Source organism: Nanorana parkeri, unplaced genomic scaffold, assembly GCF_000935625.1.
Source record: "Nanorana parkeri isolate BGI_ZX_2015 unplaced genomic scaffold, ASM93562v1 scaffold398, whole genome shotgun sequence".
NCBI lineage: Eukaryota > Metazoa > Chordata > Amphibia > Anura > Dicroglossidae > Nanorana > Nanorana parkeri.
This window is the reverse complement of record NW_017306666.1, coordinates 914,848-935,442: the sequence shown is the minus strand read 5'-3', so window position 1 is coordinate 935,442 and position 20,595 is coordinate 914,848. Positions and strand designations below refer to the sequence as shown.

Here is a 20,595-nt window from a genome sequence, read left to right as displayed (position 1 = left end):
TGGATAATACAGAGATCGGTCATTTCTTTTTTTATTTTGCCAGCCCCAGCCAGGTGATTCGTGAAGCAAAAATGCAGAAAAACACAAGTGTTCCTCTTACTCAGCAATCAGTAAAAATACTTTAAAGTCCATGTACAGGCAAAACATGAACCCCTCCCACCTCCCTCCAACCCATCCATACCTTGTGAAGATGCTACAGATGTGTTCCTCAATGGTGACAGTTTCACATGCGGGGGACCCCTGTTCCAATGCTGCAGATGTGACCCCAATGCTGGGCAGCCAATAGGAAGTGTCCACGTCGCTGCCTGTGTTTGGTTCCCTCAATGGGGGCATTTCCATGTGACCCCTATGCCGGACAGCCAGTAGAAGCGTCCACGTCACTGCCTGTGTTTGGTTCCCTCAATGTTGGCAGTTTCATGTGCGGGGGATACCTCTAATCCAATGCTGCAGATGTGATCCCTATGCCGGACAGCCAATAGGAAGTGACCCGGCGGCCGTACCCAAACTCACTGGCCCAAGTGGTCCGTCGGCTAACGAAGGGGAGGTGGGGGGAGGAGGAGTCCGGTGACGTCACTGGACTCCTCTCCCTTCCCTTCGTTAGCCGCCATGGACATCGACGTCACTGGACTCCTCCCCCTTTCCCTCGTTAGTCGACAGAGTCACTTGGGCAAGGGGGGAGGAGTCCGGTGACGTCGATGTCCATGACATCACCTGATCAGCGACGGAACTCCCGGAAGACCCGGAAGCCGCCAGAGAAGTGAGTACCCATCAAAAGAATTTTGATTGATCAAAAAAATTAACAATGAATCGAGGGATTAATCGTTAATTTCCGCAGCCCTATATACAGGGCTTGAAAAATTTGGCGGTGTCTCACCAGTCAGTCACAAATTTCACCAGTCAGCATGACGGGACTATAGCCTTGCAATATATGCAAGGCTATAGTATAGTATACCAAGTATAGCCTTGCAATATATGCTAAAAAATGCTAAAAAAATTTGGGGACAGATAGAGGTTTTTTTTTACTATATAATGAAAAAAGTACCATAAATATATTTAAAAAAAAGTTTCCCTATGTTATAAAACATTTATTCTTACCCATATTTTTAGTAAAACATAAAAGTCTTCCCTAGCTACAGGTCTTCTGGGATTTGTGCATCCCTGTTTATATCTATCTAGATAGATAGATAGATAGATAGATAGATAGATAGATAGATAGATAGATAGATATAAAGCACCAATACCATTTTTCCAGACCAAGTACAAGTACTCATACTTGTCCTCACAGATATCAATTACTGATAATAGGGGATGCATCAATACCAATACTAGTATCGGTAACGATACTGAGTGTTTGGTGCGAGTACTCCTACTCGCCCAAATGCTGCCGATGCCTATCCCGATACCGGAATTTCCCCCCCAGGAAGCCAGGCGGGAAGTCATTACACGCTGCCTGGCTTCCGGATTTGGTAACGAGAAAGCATGGAGCCGGCTTCCCAGCCAATCAGGAAGCCGGGGCGCCGCGTAATGACTAGCCGCCCAGCTTCCTGATTGGCCATGTTGGTGACGAGGGAGCATGGAGCCAGCTTCCCAGCTAACCAAGAAGCCGGGAGGCGAGTCATTACACACCGCCTGGCTTCCTTAATGGAACTTCCGTTATCGGTATTACCGAGGATCAAAAAAAAAAAAAAAGTGCGGAGCAGATACAGAACGAATCAAAAATGCATCCAATATATTCCAATGGTATTTTGGGCTCTAGTTCACACCAGAGCATTCAGTTCCAGAGCATGTGGGAAAACTGCAGCATGCTCTGGAACGCACCAAAACGCACGCAAATGCCATGTAACGCACTGAAAGCCCATTTTAGGCAAAACACATTTTTTATATTTTTTTTAAATGGCCCGGAACACATAAAAAACAAGCCAAAACAAACACACTGCACGTGCAGACACTCGTGCAGATTTGGTCCGCATTTGGTATGGACAAGCCCTTAGGCAGGTGTGAAAAAATGCTATAACGTAAGAATGCTTTCAGAAATAAAAGTGTTAATAGTTTATTTTTATGAATGAACATTAGGGATGCAGTTTTTCGGTGTAGAGTACCGAAATGTATTTTTTTTCCGGTATTCGTCGATACCGAATACCGATATCAGAAGTCTCATTAAGAAAGCCAGGCGGTGTGTAATGACACGCCGGGAAGCCAGCTCCATGCTCCCTCGTCACCAGGTGATGAGGAAGCATGGAGCCGGCTTCCCAGTCAATCAGAAAGCCGGGGGGCGGGTAATGACTTGCAGCCCAACTACCGGATACCGGAAGTTCTGATATCAGGATAAGTATCAGGAGCATACTTGGTATCCCTAATAAACATAATGCAAAGTAAATGAACAGAAGAGATATCCTAATTAAATCAATATTTTCTGTGATCACCTATTGCCTTCAAAACGGCATCAATAATTCTTCTAGGTACAGTTGCACACAGTTTTTGAAGGAACTCGGCAGGTAGGTTGTTCCAAACATCTTGGAGAAGTAACCATCTTCTGTGGATGTAGGCTGCCTCAAATCCTTCTGTCTCTTCTTGTAGTCCCAGATCAGGGCTCTGTGGGGGCCTAACCATCACTTTCAGGACTCCTCGTTCTTCTTTACGCTGAAGATAGTTCTTAAGGACATTGGCTGTATGTTTGGGGTCATTGTCCTGCTGCAGAATACATTTGGGGCCAATCACACGCCTGCCTGATGGTATAGCATGATGGATGAGTATCTGCTTGTATTTCTCAGAATTGAGAACCCCATTAATCCTGACCAAATCCCCAACTCTAATGGCCCGAGACTTGCAAGGAACCTCCACCCTGCTTCACTTTTGCCTGCAGACATACACTGGTCAGTCCAGAGCACCTGCTGCCATTTTTAGCACTCCAGTTCCTGAGTACTCTTAGCCTTGTTTCCATGTCGTAATTATGACTTTTTAGCCGCAATTCTTCCATGTAGAGCACGTCTGGCCAGACTTCTCCGGACAGTAGATGGGTGTACCTGGGTCTAACTGGTTTCCACCAGTTCAGTGCTGATGGCACTGCTGGACATCTTCCGATGTTGAAGGGAAGTAAGCATGATGTGTCTTTCATCTGCTGCATTAAGTTTAATTGGCCAACCACTGCGTCTACGGTTCTCAACGTTGCCCGTTTGTGTTTATTCAAAATAGCGTGAACAGCCCATCTTGAAATGTTTGCCTGGGAGAGACCTTGCTGATGCAGTATAACTACCTTGTTGCTGTGCTCAGTCTAGCCATGGTGTATGACCTGTGACATGAAACGGTCTTCCACAACCACATAGTTATAAACCTCCTACAGAGCTGTTTCTGTTTCATTTAATGACTGTGTTTCAACCTACCTATGAAATTGATGATCATTAGCACCTGCTTGGTATAATTGGTTAATCATACACCTGAATCTAATCCTACAAAATCCCTGACTTTGTGCAAGTGTAAAGGTGGCCATAAACTTTACAACCATCGCAAAACCTTAGTCTTGCGATGGTTGTAAAGTAATTTAAAAAAACGTACGATCTGCCCATCTTGGACAGGCAGATTGTACTTGCGATCATCGAAGGCCCTGCCCCGCTGAGGGGCGGGCTTCCGATGACCGCAATGCTGAACGGGCAGCGTGCGCGTGCGCACACCGGCCTGTGCGGCATTAATCTTACGATCATGCTAAAAACCAGACGAAAATCGTACGATTCTCGGCTGGTTTTCTAGCATGCTCCTTAGACAAAAGACGTGTGACCGTGCAGTAAAAATGGTCGCACGTCTTCATTCACACTGCACGATTCTCGTACGATCGTGGGATTCCCCCCGATCCTTGTACGAGAATCGTGCAGTGTTTGGGCACCTTAAAGCTGGCCATACACATGAAGATTATCGCTCAATTTATTTTGTGCCGTCATCGACCCCTCGTTCGGTCTCCGCTCGAATACCCCATCATGCATAGTCCAATGTCCATTTTGAAAATCGTTCATTAGCAATACAAATTTTTTTTCATACGAAAACACTAATCCATCGATTTTTGTTCGAATTGTAAAGACTTTTTCCAGCCTGACCGATCGAGCAAATTCGTCCAGAAGTACAGTAATTAAAACCTTTGGGCTCCCATCAACTGATCGATTATGGTTCAAAACTACGTTCATCTTCGATTTCCGAACGAAAATCAAAGAGTATATGGACACCTTAAGAATTGAATTAAGAATTGCTGGTTTGAAGCCATAAAGTAGTCAAACCTCCAAATAATGATTTGGTTTTCCTTCTATTCACTCACTTTGCATTTTGTAAATTGATCAAAATTAACAAGAAAAATATATACTTTTGAAAGCATTCTTACTTTACAGCATTTTTTTCCACCTGCCTAAAACTTTTGCACAGAACGGTATATTTAGCATTAATGTATTCAAAGTCTTCTTCTCATGCTTATTTGTTCGAAGTCTAGAGCCAATGTTTTTTTTCTATCTACCAGATTTGTCTGGGCTCCTCTCCCATTCTTTGAAAACTGTCAAACAAGCAGCAAATACCAAGAGTGAAATAAATAATATTTATACACAGCCTAATTCTCTCGGCAATGTCAGATTATTTATAGTTTGATCATGGTATACTATACCACAGAATTACAATAGTCAAGAAACTTAATAGAGGATTTTCACTTTCCTCAACGGTTTAACCATCAGCCTGTCTCCTTGTAAAAAGAAAAACATACATGTGGACTTTCCGGAGTTGTTGAGAAGTCCATGCCCTCTAAATCCCAGTAAAAGAGACAGGCAACATCACTTTCTCTGTAGATCTCTGTGTTAGTGGGAGGGACAGTTACATCACCCAATGATAATGCTAGGATCTAAAAAACCACCGCTCCCATGCATGCTTTGTGCTAGGAAGACTAGTCACATTTCAAGTGACCTTTCACTGCTGTAGTAAGAGCTGCTGACAGATAGCAGCAGTACAGAGAAGACTTCAACAGATCTTTTCAAGGTTGTTATAATCTTTGTATGGGTGGATAATTATTCTAATTTGATAGGATCTCTAGCACAAAACATTTGTATTGTCATAACATGCAAGTAATAGTTTTAATAATACATTATTATAATGCAGGGCTTCAAATTTGTAAACATGTCTTCATGCAAACCAAAATATCCAAGAACATTGAAGGGCCAAACATCAACACTTCCAGGGGTACAGGGGTCACCGTTTAACAAGCATACAACAGCTCAAGTACCCCTAGCAGCTGAATGCTTTTTCCCAAGCGTAGTCAAAGTCAATACACTAGAAAATATGACTACACTGTCATATTGGAGAAAGGTAGGGGGTTAGAAAGATGTATTTGTATGACATCATCTATCAGCTTCTGTGCCTACGTCAGATCATGTGGCCGTTACAAAAATATAACTGTGCTTAATGCATGCATTTGTTTATACGCACAATCACTGTTAGTCCTCGTTCACACCTGAACGTTTTGTAGCGCGTTCTACGCTCTAAGAACGCTCTACAAAACGCTCCAAAATATAAATTGCATTGGAGTCAATTTCTTTCTTGCTACACAGCTAAATCTGCTTTGAGGAAAATTTAGAGGGGCACAGCTACATCTTACAGTGAGTTATTTGTTTGCAAACATACTAGAAAGAACTTCCAGGTGGTTAGGAAAAGGACACTGTACTGAATTTGTACAGGATTCTTATAACCTCCCTGCTTGTCATTAGCAAAACTATTAGTATAAAATCACAGATGCATAGTAATAAATGGAAGGCGAGTCCACATTCAGACCAGTATCTGATACAGTAGCTATAGGACATAGTTATCTGCTGCAAGTCATGTGTAATATGATCAGACATATTGCCCAACACAATTATTCAGTAGGCTTTAGGCTCTGTTCACACCTAGGCGCGAATATGCGTGTTTGTCGCGCGTTTCGTGACGCAACAAACGCGCATTTCCGAGGGCTACTTGGCTGTATATCAATGGAAACACGCGACAAAAACGCCGCAAAGAAGCTCATGTACCTTTTCAGGCATAGGCCGTTTTGTAGCGTGTTCAGACGGGCTGAAATACGGCAAGGTGTGAACCATACCCATAGAAAACAATGGGATTTTCATGTTTGAGCGTTTTGTAGAGCGTTCGTAGAGTGTTGAACGCGCTACAAAACGTACAGGTGTGAACCAGGCCTTAAACATAATAAATCTGAAACAGAACATGAAACATCTGCTTTACTTTCTACCATAAGCAAATATAAAAACTAGGGATGCACCGATACTTTTCGAGTACCAGTGCCGATACTTGGCATTTTCATGAGAACTACCAGGATTGCCGCTGGGACCTAGCTCTGGCGCTCCACCACTGTCCTGAAATCATTAGTCTATATTGTTTTACAAAAACTGTCACATGACAACAAAAATGTATCAGTACTCTTACTTGTAAGTACTTGGACAAATATCAGTAGAGCTGCAACAGTTAATCGATTTAGTCGATTAAAATCGACGATTGAAAACGTAGGCAACGTTTTCGATCGTCGATTCGTCGGCTATCGATTAAGCGAGGAACAGGTGTATGAAGGTGCATCGAGGAACAGGTGTATTGGCGTGCAATGGTGGAATAGTTGTGTGGGGGTGCAGTTGTGGAACAGGAGTACAGGGGTGCTACGGTGGAACAGGTACGAGTTACGGTACGCACGCCGCGGACGCCACGACCACGCCGCGTATGCCAAGCCCACCACACAAGCCGGACGCACGCCGCCGCCGCGACTTTCAAGGGTTCAGAAACAGGTAAGGGAGACCTGTTTTAATGTTTCCTGTTTAAAAAAAAAAATAAAAAAAAGCGGCACACTGTAGAACACCAGCAGTTATAGAGGAACAACAAATCCCAGCAATAATATATTAAACACCCGGTATAATGTATTATTGCTGGGACTTGTTGTTCCTCTATAACTGGTCAGTGGTATTCGCCATTGCGCTGTATAATGTATTATTGCTGGGATTTGTAGTTCCTCTATAACTGGTCAGTGGTAATCTGCATTGCGCAGTATAATCATTATACAACGCAATGGAGAATACCACCAGCTATAGAGGACTACAAATCCCAGCAATAATAAATTATACAGCGCAATGCAGAATAACGCCAGCTACAGAGGACTACAAATCCCAGCAATAGTACATTATAGCATAATGTAATATTGCTGCGATTTGCTGTATTCCTCTATAGCTGCTGGTATTCTGCACTGCGCCGCTGTATAATGTACTATATTGCACACCACACTTTTTTTTACTTCCACCGCGCCAAGCTTGCTCCTGTGATGGACTAGAATCTCAATAGAAACTAGTAGTCCATCACTGGAGCCTTTTTTTTAATCCGATTAACCGAACTTAATAAAATCGGCCAACTAATGCAGCCCTAAATATCAGTACTCGTACTCGCAAAACTGGTATCGGTGCATCACATATATATATTTCTAAAAACAAATTCATACATTAAAACAGAGATGTACAAATCCCAGGAGCTCCGTGTGCTCCTTACAAATGACAGCCGCCTCCTAACTTTTGAGTTTTTCTCTAGTCTAGTCTTGGGAGCTGGAAAAGTATCGGTACTGAGAACGGTACTTGGTATCGGTGCATCCCAAATAAAAACAATGTGTAAATATCAAATTCTTAAACCACTAAAGCAAAAAACAATGCCCCAAATGCAGCCTGAAGAGTTGGAACATCAGAACACAATCATGAATGTTTTCCCTTTACAGAAAATATGGACAGCAGTAATAAAAGATCTATAATAGCAATATTTTTTATAACAGCATGCCTCATAACAAAACGTATTTGTCAACAAACTGCATAAGCAACACAACAAGGAAATTTTTTTTATTTGTTTAGCCAACGCTAACTGCACAAAAAAACACGTCTCAATGATTTTATAATTTGTTAGCACAGTTTTGGAAACCCTTGAAATGCATAAACCACACTACAACACACCAACACCACCAGAAAAAGAAGGGTCTGTGCTACAAACATGAATGGATTAGCTCCACATTTTAAGAGCCACACAAACAGAACTTCTTTCAATCATGTATTTATAAAATGTTCATTCGATCTGCGAATATCTGACATTTAAAAATTCACTCCACATTATGGCCACTAGATGGAGCTGAGGAGCAGAGGGGGCAAACTGCTTGTAGAACATTTTATAAATACACTCCATAATCATGAAGTTGTCTGTAACTGCATTTGATTTCAACATCTGCAAAACCACTAACTAGGATTAAGCCACCGTAGCTGTTGAAACGTGGTTCCTACAATATGTGCATTTAGGGCTTGTTCACACCATCTTTGCACTGGATCTGGATCAGACTTGCAAAAAGCAGTGCAATGCATTTTTGACACGTTTGTGTTTTTGGGCTTTCGGGTGCAGTGCGTTCCAGTGCATTGTCATGCGTTTAATGCGTTTTGGTGTGTTCCAGACCAGATAAAATAGTGCATGCAGTATTTTCTTTTTACCCCACACCGGAACAGAGCACACTGGTGTGAACACAGCTAAAAAATACCGTAGGTATACATTGTGATGCATTTCAGGTGCGGACAGACGTTCTGGTCCGGATATGGTGTGAAAAAGCCCTTACAGTGGCTTCTATTAACCACTGTTTAAAAAATATGGAACACCCTTCAATTGCTTACCTCTGTCAGAAAGTAAAGTCTAGGTTTTCCCAAAGGAGAAACCCGCAATATATATATATATTTTTTAAGATCAGGTTTTTGCCAAACACACAGAAACATCCACTAATACACACAATTGCTAAAAATTAACATGTGCCATAAATATAGTCAAACTCACTCTGAGCCACTGTTTGTCTGTAAGGGCATCACTGTAATCGACATCCCTACGCTGGCGTGATCCTCTGCCAAATATTTTCTCCTCCTCTTCCGAACAAGTGAGACGTTCAACTTCAGCATCATCTTTGATGATCCAGGAGGGAAGGTCATCTTCTTCCATCAAACGTGGTTTACGGTTTGGATTTCGGGCATCTTCCCTGCGGCGATCTAGATCCATACGCTGCACAACAAAGCAAAAGCAAGTAAGCTTAACTGGAAAAAAAATCCCAAGTTGTTAAAAGAACTAAAAGTAGTTTAACATACATCAAAAACATTTTGCAAATTATTAAATAAGTTTTAAAAGCTCAGAATTTTCCCGTAACGCTTGGATCTAGTGTGGACAGTGGGTTTTGCTATGTACTGGCAGTAAGCTTGTCCACTATTTTCTATCTCTTGCACATGCCTACAGGTCAGTTAGACCAAAATTAACATGAGCCAATATGGATGTCTATGGGGCAGGGCTTAGTACCAAGCTCCCGCATTTCCTAGAAGTGTTGGAGCGTTGCCAGTCTGAATGGCTGAGATTCAGCCCCAACAGAAAGGTTTGGGAGCCTTCTGCATGTATGTCTGCAATAGATGCTGGCAGTACTGGCTCCCCTTCCCCCACACAAACAAAACATCTTTAAAAACTGTATAGTATTTTCAGGACAGGCTAGGGTTTATTTTTATGTTTTCATGGAAACACTACTGTCACAATGCTCTCCCACATCCAAGAAGCAGAAAATTCTCTATGGATGGCAGGAGGCAAACCCCAGGAAAACCATAATGATACCACGTGCCAAAAAGCAGGAAAAGAAAGGACAATGAATGTCCCTAAGAGCACAGAAACTTACATAAGTTCTGATAAGACCAGATTTAAAATAGTCTTCAAAAGGGGAACTTACAGGATGACAAAAATAAATACCCTGACACAGAATAGTACAAAGAATGTCCGCCTAGGACCCAGAACAAAAAGAAGGCCAAGGCAGACATCTGGCTCTTGGTGCACAGAACACCAAACAACCCCCATGACATTAGGGGGGAAACATAATCCTCTCTATTTCCAAGAAGAGGAGATGCAAACCACTATTCCCATACCAGCCAAATTAAGATAAACAAGTGTAAGGGCGAGCCTTCCAAGATTTGCCGGAGCCACGAGAGTAGAAAGACGCACTAAACCAGAAAGTCAACCAGCCCACAATACTGTGGCATCAATTTCCAACGAGAAAGCCAGTGATTAGGAGCACTATTGGCCAATGTAACGGAAGGCTGGTCAATCTGACAGGGGCTAGAGTATCTGTGAGCAAGGGTCTAAACCAGAGGTTGAACAGCTACTGAAATGTTCTCAAACCTGGTTCTCTAAAAGCTTGGAGCCGAGATCTCCGAGGAGGAAAGGTATTAAAGAAAAACCATGGTACTGCTCACAGGTCCTTTGCTGCATCTGCAACAACCATGGGTGCTGGCCGACACTGGGATCCTCCACTTCCCAAACAACTTCAACTAGTACACACACCATTGTTCCAAGAAGCTCAAAATAACTATTGATCCAGCTAAAAAAAGGGCCACTTCATATAAGACCCCATTCACACTGAGCGACATGCAAATCGCGCGACGTTGAGCGACGTGTCGCGCGATCTTCCTATTGGGCTGTATGCAATCAGGAGCAATATCGCTCAAAATCGCTCTAAAAAAGGGTCATGTAGAAGCGACAAGCTACCAGCGACGAGCTACAAGCGATATTGAGCGACATTGAGCGACGAGATGTGAACAGCTACATTGAATTGTATTGGTGAAGCTACATAGAGCGATATAGTGCGGAAATATGAGCGATATCGCTACAAAAATCGCGCCTCCCTCTGATGTGCTTCACCCACTATACTGCTGGGGCTTAATCAAAAGGGAACATGGACGAAATAGGAGTATTTATGCATACATAAAAACACTCCCAATGTCCAGGACTGGATCCTCTTAACCTCTCTTGCCATAAGGAGCCTTCGGTTTCCTCTCTGATATATAATGTATGCCATTGTGGTGCTGTATGACTGAATCAAGATGAGGTTACACTCTGATGATGATCGGGACAACGACCGAGTTCCCTGCATGGAGAGTGCCTTCCTCCCCAGCCTGACAGGTTGGCATTGGATTGTAAGGATCTTCCAAAAGACAGGAAGGGAGTACATCCCCGATTCAGTGCTAATTCCTTATGAAATGTCGTATGAAACAGCAGAGCTTCTTAGGGACACTAACTGAAATTGAGCAAGAGGGTCGGTCAGAGGAGGAGTTATGGCCCCTAGTGGCTGGCCTCAGTTTTTTGTGCCTTTTGAGTCCAAACTTCATAATTATGAAACACCGTCACCCCATGGAAGATGAAAACAAAAAAAAAAGTGTTCCCCTCACACATTACAGCACAGGTAATGCTTCACTTTTTTTCATTTCATAAGAAGGGTATGGCCACTCCTTCCCTAGTTCCCATCAAATCCATTGGGATGCCCAAAAGCAGTCCAACAGTGAGGCAGGCAACACAACAAACATCACAAGAAAAAACACAAACAAATCCCAGCAGGGAACTATAACAGAAGGGACCCACAGATCATAGGGTCCCCTGAGGAACTTTGTGGCCGAAGCCAACATATACAGAGGCCTCAACACCCACCTGGTAAAAACTTGGCAAAAGTGTGAACAGAGGGTCAGGTGGCAGACTCCCAGATTTGGGAAACCAAAGCCTGATGCAGGAAAGCACAAGCAGCACCAATGTCTCTAGTAGAGTGAGCCTTTACTGGAAAAGGGTGAACTTTACCCTTCAATTCACAGGCCCAGGTGATAGTTCCTCAAATCTTCCAACCAGCCGAGAACGAGAAGCCTCATACAGTGACTGCCAAGTATGACGAAGAGCGAGTGGAGATGAGGTGCTGGACCAAGAGCTTACTCGAGTCGAATAGAAGCAATATTTGGGCCCGATGGCTCAGTTACAGCAGCTCTTGACAAAACAGGGGACCCTTCAGAAGGATAGGATGCCCAGAATGAGAAATTCATGTGAATGAAGAAAAAAAACAAAACAGATAATTGTGTCAAGAGTCCAACGAAAACCCTTTTTTGGCTTCACAAATGGCGACAAGAAGATATATGCACCCAATGCATTTTGGGGGTCAGGAATCCCCCTTCATCAGGGCTTAAACAATGGACAGCGATACACTGACAGATTTGTATAAATGCTGAACAGCTGTTAAATATCTTTTCATGCCAAGGATTTCCACTCCTGCCTGAGGAATAGGATTGTCTGCAGGGGCTGCAAGTTTACCAGTGTCCCGTTGTCCCTTGTTTAAGTCCTAATGAAAGGGGATATTCCTGACCACCAAAGCATTGGCTGTGCATATCTATCTATTCTGGTCTCCACTTGCAAATACTAAAGGATTTTGACACTTGAGAGAATTACCTGGCGCTCTTTTTTTAGTCTTCATTCATTAGGAATGACAAAGAGGGAGTCCATACTTGCAGATGGAAGTAGTAATAAAGAGGTAAAACATGAATGGACAAAATCCAAACACTGGAGAAAAATCTCTTTAGGAGATTTAGCAGCAGGACATAATGGTAGGACAATGTCCTGGCTAAGGTGGAAGGCAGAGACCACCTTAGGAAGAAAGGATGCACTAGGCCTCAGCACTACCTTATCCATGTGGATAACCAGAAAGGGTCAAGTGATTGCACTGAGGAAGTCTTCTTTGCAAGTGAGTAGGGTCAGAGGAATATCTTTGAGATGTTCAAAGGGCAGCTTCTGAAGCGCTAACCGGACTAATTTGAGGTCCCACAGAAACATCAGCATGCATACCGAAGGGACAATAAGAGCAAACCCTCGACAAAAGGACTTCACCGGAGAGTGATAGGCAAGAGGCCACTGGAAATAAAATGGCTAGGCAGAAATGTAAACCTTGCTAAACTTTGGTTTAAGCCAGACTGGAGGAAACATAAGATGCGTCCCATGGAGTACTTGGATGAAATGCCCTTGCTTCATACCAAGTGAACTAAGCCTTCCAAGTGTGATTGTAGATCTTACTAGAGGTTGACTTCTAGCTTTGAGTGTAGAGATGACGGCATCCAAAAAAGGCCTTCATCCTTCAGGACCTGGCCTTCAACAGCCAGGCCTTTAAAGCCAGTGACCGAGAAATTAAGTGGAATACCCGTCCCTGGACGGGAGGTCTGGATGATCCATAAGTGCCTACAGAAAGTTTACCAGAAGTTTGACTACTTCCATTGACGACAACCCAGCACCTGTATAGCAACCAGCGGCAACTCTACACGCTCCACAAGTGAGTGCCGTCTAGGTATGGTCTGCCAAGACTCTGCAGAAGAGAAAATTGATCGGAACAGCTGCTGGAGGTAGTGCAGTGACTGTGGGCAGCAGAAGAAAACCTCGACAGAAGAGCCTTGTTTAGAAAAAAAGTGCAGAAAAGGATTTACTTTTCTGAGAGAAGGTGCCATTACCGAAATACACAAAAAAGTGAAGCAGGCTGGAAGCAGGAGGGGTTATACAGGGCTATCCTATTTTGCCAGGGTTCAATCACCTGAATGTAGTTGCTTAACCTATTGGTTTCAGAATTAAAAAAGGAGAACAATGGGGTAAGTGTTTTTCCCCATAGTTCTCTTTAGGGTCACGGGAGGACATATACTAACCTCCTACCGTGACCCAAAGCTCAGTATATCGCGGGCTATTGCCCACGATATCCTGGGAGTGCCAAAGCTGGGACGGATCCTGATAATACTGTTGAGATCCACCCTGCTGCGTGAATGACAGCTGGCTCTGCCTATCTAGGAGGCAGAGCCAGCTGTGCCCTCCCCCTCCCGTTCCTCCACTCAGCACTGGAGCATCGGAGAGGGTAGGGGGAATCACTGCGGGGAGGGGTGATTGACCGCCACTGCTCACTGCGGGGAGGGGTGACTGACCGCCACTGCAGGGAGACGATCAGGAAATGAGTGGATCGGCTGCATGTTTCTGCTCATTTCCTGATCAATGGAACCGACCTATGACCGCTTCTTTGTCAGAGGTTGGCTCCAACTATGAGGATGAGTGGAAATCACTCGCCTCATAGTTCCCCTTTACGTCCATGTGTCCTTTGATGTACAGTCAGAAAGATTGCATATAATGCAGAGGTCATAAGGAAAAACACAATTTCCAATCTGCTTACCATAAAAAGGTCAAACTCTTCTTCACGGCGTGCAATCATCTGGTTCAGTGTTTCATCATCAGGAACTTCATCTTCCTCCTGAAGATGCATATAAACAGTGATGCGAGAGAAATATCAGTACATAGGCATCTGCCCCAGAATGTAAACACATAGAAAACACCTGCATTGTCAAGCATACAGAAATACACAAAAATAAATACATATAGTACTCCTCCATAAGTTAGGAAAAATAAAATAAGAATGAAAAACATAACTACGAGCTACTAACTTCCAGAAACAGTATTTACAATGTTGACGGTGTGTTAGCAAGTAAAGTTTTATTACTTGTAAGATGTGTGTGTATAAATTAGGGATGCACTGATACAGAGTATTTGGGCGAGTATGCTCCGATACCGGAATGCAAATTTTCTGATACCGGAACTTCCAGTCAGAGAGATTTCCTCTGCTATTGATTCGCCGACCAGCTCCGACTGGCTGGCTCGATGCAGATTGGCCGGGAAGCATCGATCTGGCCAAACAGCATGGAGCCGGCTTCCCGGCCAAACAGGAAGCCGGGCAATGACCTGCCTCCCACCTTATTGTTTGGCCAGGAATATGGTTACCCAGCATGGAGCTGGCTTCCCAGCCAATCAGCGTCTAGCTGGCCAGCAGCATAGAGCCCCCTTCCTGGCCAATTAGGAAGCCGGGTCATGGCGCGCTTCCTGATTGGTCAGGAAGCCAGCCAGGCTGGAAGCCAGCTTTTCGGCCAATCAGCATCGGTCTGGCCAAACAGCCAGCTCGAAAGCTGGCTTCCTGACTAATCATCATCAAGCCGGCTTCCGGGGCAATCAAGAAGCCGGGCGGTGGGTAATGACACACCGCCCGGCTTCCTTATTGTCCCGGAAGCCTGCTCCATAATAACGGAAGTACCGGTATCGATACTCCGTATCGGCGAGTACCATAATATAAAGATCAGTACTCGTACTCAATACAGAAAAAATTGTATCGGTGCATCCCTAGTATAAATATAGTTGTGTGGTTGTAATAAATATAGTATATTTATATAGAAGAATTTAAATTCTTCATGGATGGGCTTCCAGTTCAGCAATCACACATACCCTCAGCACAAAATCACACCCTGGAACCAGTGGGAAATATATACATGCATAATAACCTACAAAAAATATTAGCAACAAAAAAAAAAAATCGTCTAAGTTCACAAAAATAATAACCGTTATGGAATAGTTCTTTCATAGTCAAGCTACCAGCACAGTGCGGAAAGAACAGAGGATAAAATAGGCTTGCGTCAAAATCTAAAGCGGAGATTCACATATAGCTGATTTGCCATATTCACAGGGCATGAAAAGTTATGTCCTGGAACCTCAACCCATCTGATAAAAAGTTCCAAGTACTGATGACAGGTCAACTTTAAGATTGGCTCCTGATTATACTTCCCATCCTTTTGCATTCCTCACCGTTCCTTTCACCCGAGGTGTAAGCTTCAGGACACGACTTGGGAGATTAAACAGGATGATGGGTGTCTAAGATGCTAGTTGCCAAGCACCACAACCATTATGTGGGAGAAGGGGGAGTGTTGCGCATACTTCCCCATATGCAGATGTGTCTGACAAATCACTTTGATTCTTCAGGAGAATGGAGCGGCAGTTGAGTAAAGGGAAAGTAAATACAAGCAGCTATAAGGATCAGCATTAATGTGAACCTGTTGTTTTTGTCATACATGGGCAAGGCACAGATTCACTTTACGGCATTCTTGACCATTACATGATCATTGCCAAGTGGAAGGGGTATAAATCACACACCCATACCACTAGTGGGTGACATGATAAAACTGTTTTGGACATTGCTGGTCAAATCCCAGTGTTGTCCACAAACATTACAATATCCCTGTGTAGCCGGCGGAAACACAAAAAAACTGACTTGAGATGGAAGGAGGAGTCTATTTTTTTAATGTGGTTGATGTGTTTCCTGTTGCAGGCAGGCGGAGCCTATATCTCAATGGATGTCCTGGAAGATGACTGGGGAAAATATGCATGGATGACATCTCATGTCTATGGACAGCTTTACCCTTATATATACACAAACTAATTCCATGCCACTGGGCATTAGTTATATTGTTTGCAAATAAACAAAAATCACAAATGAAGTACACACTTCTTTTAACATGAACTGAAAATATTTGCCAGGTCATGACGTGTGGCCTCTTTGAGACTTGTTTCACACACAAATGAGAGGGAAAGGGAGGTTGCACAACACAGTCATGTGACAGGAGGCCGTAGTCGTGCCTAAAATCCCACGTAAAAAGACTGTTGATTGTTAACTGTGTAATCTTAGCGCAAATGTATAATTTCCAGGATGTCATTAGCAGTTCAGAACTTTGCCTATCGTCTAGAGTTTCTACACTGAGTGGCCAGTTTATTATGACCACCTGATGTTTGTAGGCTAATTAGCTATAATTTCACGCTGAAGTTGCTAGAGGGCCAGACCATTATAAATAGGGAAGCAGGTTGTTTACCACGACAGTAGAAGTGATTTTTTCTGAAGATATGGGTAAACAACGCGATTTAACATCCTTTGAACGTGGGATGATAGTTGGCGCGAGCCATGGAGCGAGTATCAGCAAAACAGCAGAATTCGTTAAATGTACAAGAACAGCTGTTGTTAAAGTGTTTAAAGACTGGACTGTCAGCCGAAAATCTGGGTCTGAACGTGCGAATTGTGGCCGTCAGCGACTAGTCAATGTTAGGGCAGAACGGAGAGTGGCAAGACTGGTACAAGACAACAGAAGGGCAACAGTGCAGTGTCAGATTCCTCGCATCACCTTTCAACATCTTGTGGAGTCACGAGGTGGCCCAACTAAGTCATCTCGTGGCCCGACGAAGTACTGATGTAGTGGTCATAAAAATCTGGCCACTCAGTGTATATGTACCCCTTTGACTAGACATGCAGCGATACTTTTCGAGTACCAGTGCCGATACTTGGCATTTTCATGAGAACTACCAGGGTTGCAGAGGTTGCAGCTGGGACCTGGCTCTGGTGCTCCACCACTGTCCTGAAATCATTAGTCTGGATTGTTTTAGAAAAATTGTCACATGACAATAAACAAAAATGTATCAGTACTTGGGCAAGTGCCAGTACTTGTACTTGCAAAACTGGTATCGGTGCATCCTTTTATTTATATTTATAAAAACAAAATCATACATTAAAACAGAGATGTACAAATCCCATGAGCCCCGTGTGCTCCTTAAGAATGACAGCTGCCTCCTAACGTTTGAATTTTTCTCTAGTCTAGTCTTGGAGCTGGAAAAGTATCTTTACATGTACTTGTACTGAGTACTGTACTTGGTATCGGTGCATCGCTACCTTTGACTACCGAATATACAATAGGAGATTCTAGCCGATATCAGGCTCTACTATCAATGTCCCCACTGTAGTGGGGTCAACCTTTTACCAACATCAAGATCAATGATATAATTCACTTACCGTATAGTTATAGCCCCAAAAAAAGCCATTTCTAGCGCTATTTTGAAAAAAAAATTCTCACTCACAGGGAAAGGGTTTAGAAACCTAACTGGTATTTTTAGATTACAAAAACATGATGTAACCTAAAAACCTATGCTGACATTTAAGACCAAAACAGCTTTATAAATATTGTTACATCTATAACTTATGAAGGCCAAAGAAAAATATTTTCAGACTGAGAAATAAACTATACTTGTGTTTTTGCAAACAGAATGAATGTAATTCCACAACAAAAAGTAAGCAATTTCAGCAAAATGATTTTGGGGGGGGGGAATCATGTTAAAAATGTAAATCGGCACAGAAACAGTGCAGTGAACATGTATGAAGAAAAAAAACAAGAAAAAAACAAAAAGGAAAAAAAAGTAAGCTGTTGCTGCTGTTAGAGCCAATTACATCAGCACATTTTGCAATATGACTTGTACATCACCTTGACTGCCCCAGCCAATAACGCAATATGCAAATAAAAGGACAACATATGTATGGATGACAAGTACTACATGCAAAAGACTGACCACTGCAGAAGCCATTGAAACCACCAACCTGGCTGGCACCTTCTTGGCAAATATCTCCTGAAAGTTCATCTTTCTTTTGGCTCTAGGTCAATCAGTACAACACTATATTAGACAGGAGCACAGTCTTTTAGCAATGTAAAAACCTCACTACTAAACATCCATACAGACAGTAACATTACCTTTAAATATTGCAGAAATAGTTACTTTTTTTCTGAAGACCCTGATTTGCTAATTACACTGGTTTCCAGATGATATGGAATTGAAAGAAAATGGCAGAAAATATATATAAAAAAAAAAAAAAAGAAATTCAAAATTGTGAGGTACCCTGCCACCATATCGTGGGAAGCACTTTCCATAACATCTGATTAGGGCATCCCCTGACGCTACCTCTAGTCATTAAGAAACTATCCATGGTGAAGGGGCCAGTGTAGTGACCTCAGATAGACTGGCTCCTTGCGAATATCACCGTTATGCTTTCCTTCAGGAGTTCACTGAATGTGTAAAAGAGTTTATTCTGTATTCTGCAGTTAATTCTGAAATATGCAAAATGCAAGGGGCAGTGCCTACTTCTAGCAAATTTTAGAAGGGCCCACTGCAGTTCTCCTGCTAACAAGATCATTATTTCCTTTTTATTTTGTATCCTGTACAGATAACCAAATATTGCAGCAGGTACAAATTCCTTACAGGTTTCCCTGCTGTGACAGAGAAAGTATGGGGAATATTTTAAAATAAACAGGGCTCTGCGACATGGAATACCATTGGGGAGAACAAATTGCTCATACTGACAGTGACATTAAATCAAGAAAATGGGAGTGCTCTGCTAATATGAAAAATGTGTGCTTCTCCGGTCACTGGCTCTGGCCTATCACTGTGATGGGTGGCTTCCCCAATTACTGCAATGTGCATGTGGCAGCAGAGGGCAGGCCAACCAAGTTACAAATGCCAACCAGTTAAAAGCTGGTTGGCATTTGTAAAAGCAGATTTTTTAATTATTTTTTTTTGGCTTCTGGGAAGCTATTTAGGATATGAGGACCAGCTTGCATACACTTTGGTCTGAAATGTATTGTAAAATAAGCAGTTTGAGTACAAACTACAGGCAGACATCCCAACTCTCCCGGAGTCTCCCGGTATTAGATAGCGGTTCCCGGCCGCCCGGGAGACCAACATTTCCTCCCAGAAAGGTTTACTCAGTGTAAACCTTTCCCAGCTCTGTTTTTTTTTCTGACATCAAAGACACCGGCCGCCGTGAGTCAGAAGAAAAAAAAAAAGTTCAGGGAGAGTCCGGCCAATCATAGGGCGCCCCACTGCTCCAGAGATCCTCCAATCACAGAGCTAAACCGTGACCAGCTGACCCCGCACACGTGACCAAGAAGTAATGTGGGGTGCGGCCATATTTGTTTCGGGACCCAGTATGAGATCTCCCGGACCTGATTTTCACATCCATTATCGCTCTCAGTCGGTGTTCGGACTGTTTGCGTCTCCTATCAGCAGTAACAAAAAATACAGCGGAATCCGGGTATGACTACGAGAGTGCTGATCCACGTGAAAATGGCCGCCAATCTTTACAGTGGGCTCATTGGCCTCTGGCATCCATTAGAAGTAGTGTTGTATGGTTCCGGCAGGGAAGGGGGTCACTACATACACGATTTCTTATAATAGAACATACATGACTAATCATCTGTGATCATGACGTGGTACATGTGTGATGGGGCATGCAACTGTCAGAATATTTAAAAGAAACCCAGCAGATAGCAAAGAAGCTATAGCTTTTTCTGCTATCTGCCACCATTTCAGGGGGGTGCTCTAACCCTCCACCCCGAAAGGGCACCTCCCTGAAATAGCTTTTGCAGGTTGGGATCCGTGTACAGGCGTACTTCAATGAATTTGTAACTACAGCAAATTAAGATCAGTAGAACTCAATGCTGTGGCTACAGTTCCTAACGAGAATTTCCATACAGTTGAACCTTCCGGTGACACTGCATGTAATTCTATAATATTTTTATGCAAGAGATTTGTGTATTTTTAGATAAACCCCCCGTAAGAAGTAAATGGTCATTTTGGTCTCTGGGCTAGATATACTCACCTTATCCTTGGTCCTGCGCCAATCAGCAATCACCTTCCTCCCCATTCCCATTCCCCTTCCACTTCAGCTGTGTTATGTGACTCTGCGTCTTCACGTCTAATGTAGGTGAATGAATCTGCATTAGACCTTGTAGGTCAGGAGATCCCCTGGAAATGGGATAAGACTGAGGGGTATCAATTGCAACAAAGGAATAATCCGTACCCTAGGATAAAAACTCCCCTCTAAGGAAGGCTATGAGTCCAAGAGGGCTGTCACTCCAGAAGGTATGTGCCTGCTAAGGGAGGGAAACAGAGGTCTCAGTTAGCAGGGAAGCCAAAACAGATCTGGGTGGACAACACTGGGAGCAGCCATTTCAGAAAACTGAGAACAAGAGGCTCAACTCAGGGGTTTAGACGGATGGCTACAGATAGTATGACCTGCACCCAAATGCTGTGGAAAGTGTAGTA

General features: G+C 43.2%; 1 protein-coding gene across 1 annotated transcript in view; it reads right to left on the bottom strand.

Moving 5' to 3' along the window:
- SMARCA2 (SWI/SNF related, matrix associated, actin dependent regulator of chromatin, subfamily a, member 2) overlaps positions 1–20,595 on the bottom strand; it is a 147,899-nt gene that overhangs the window by 34,138 nt on the left and 93,166 nt on the right. Inside the window, exons 27-29 of the mRNA XM_018559474.1 lie at positions 18,095–18,148; positions 14,036–14,113; positions 8,839–9,057 (exon numbers count right to left, since the gene is read on the bottom strand). Coding sequence (XP_018414976.1) covers positions 8,839–9,057; positions 14,036–14,113; positions 18,095–18,148 — 351 coding nt within the window. The remainder of the gene's footprint in view (positions 1–8,838; positions 9,058–14,035; positions 14,114–18,094; positions 18,149–20,595) is intronic.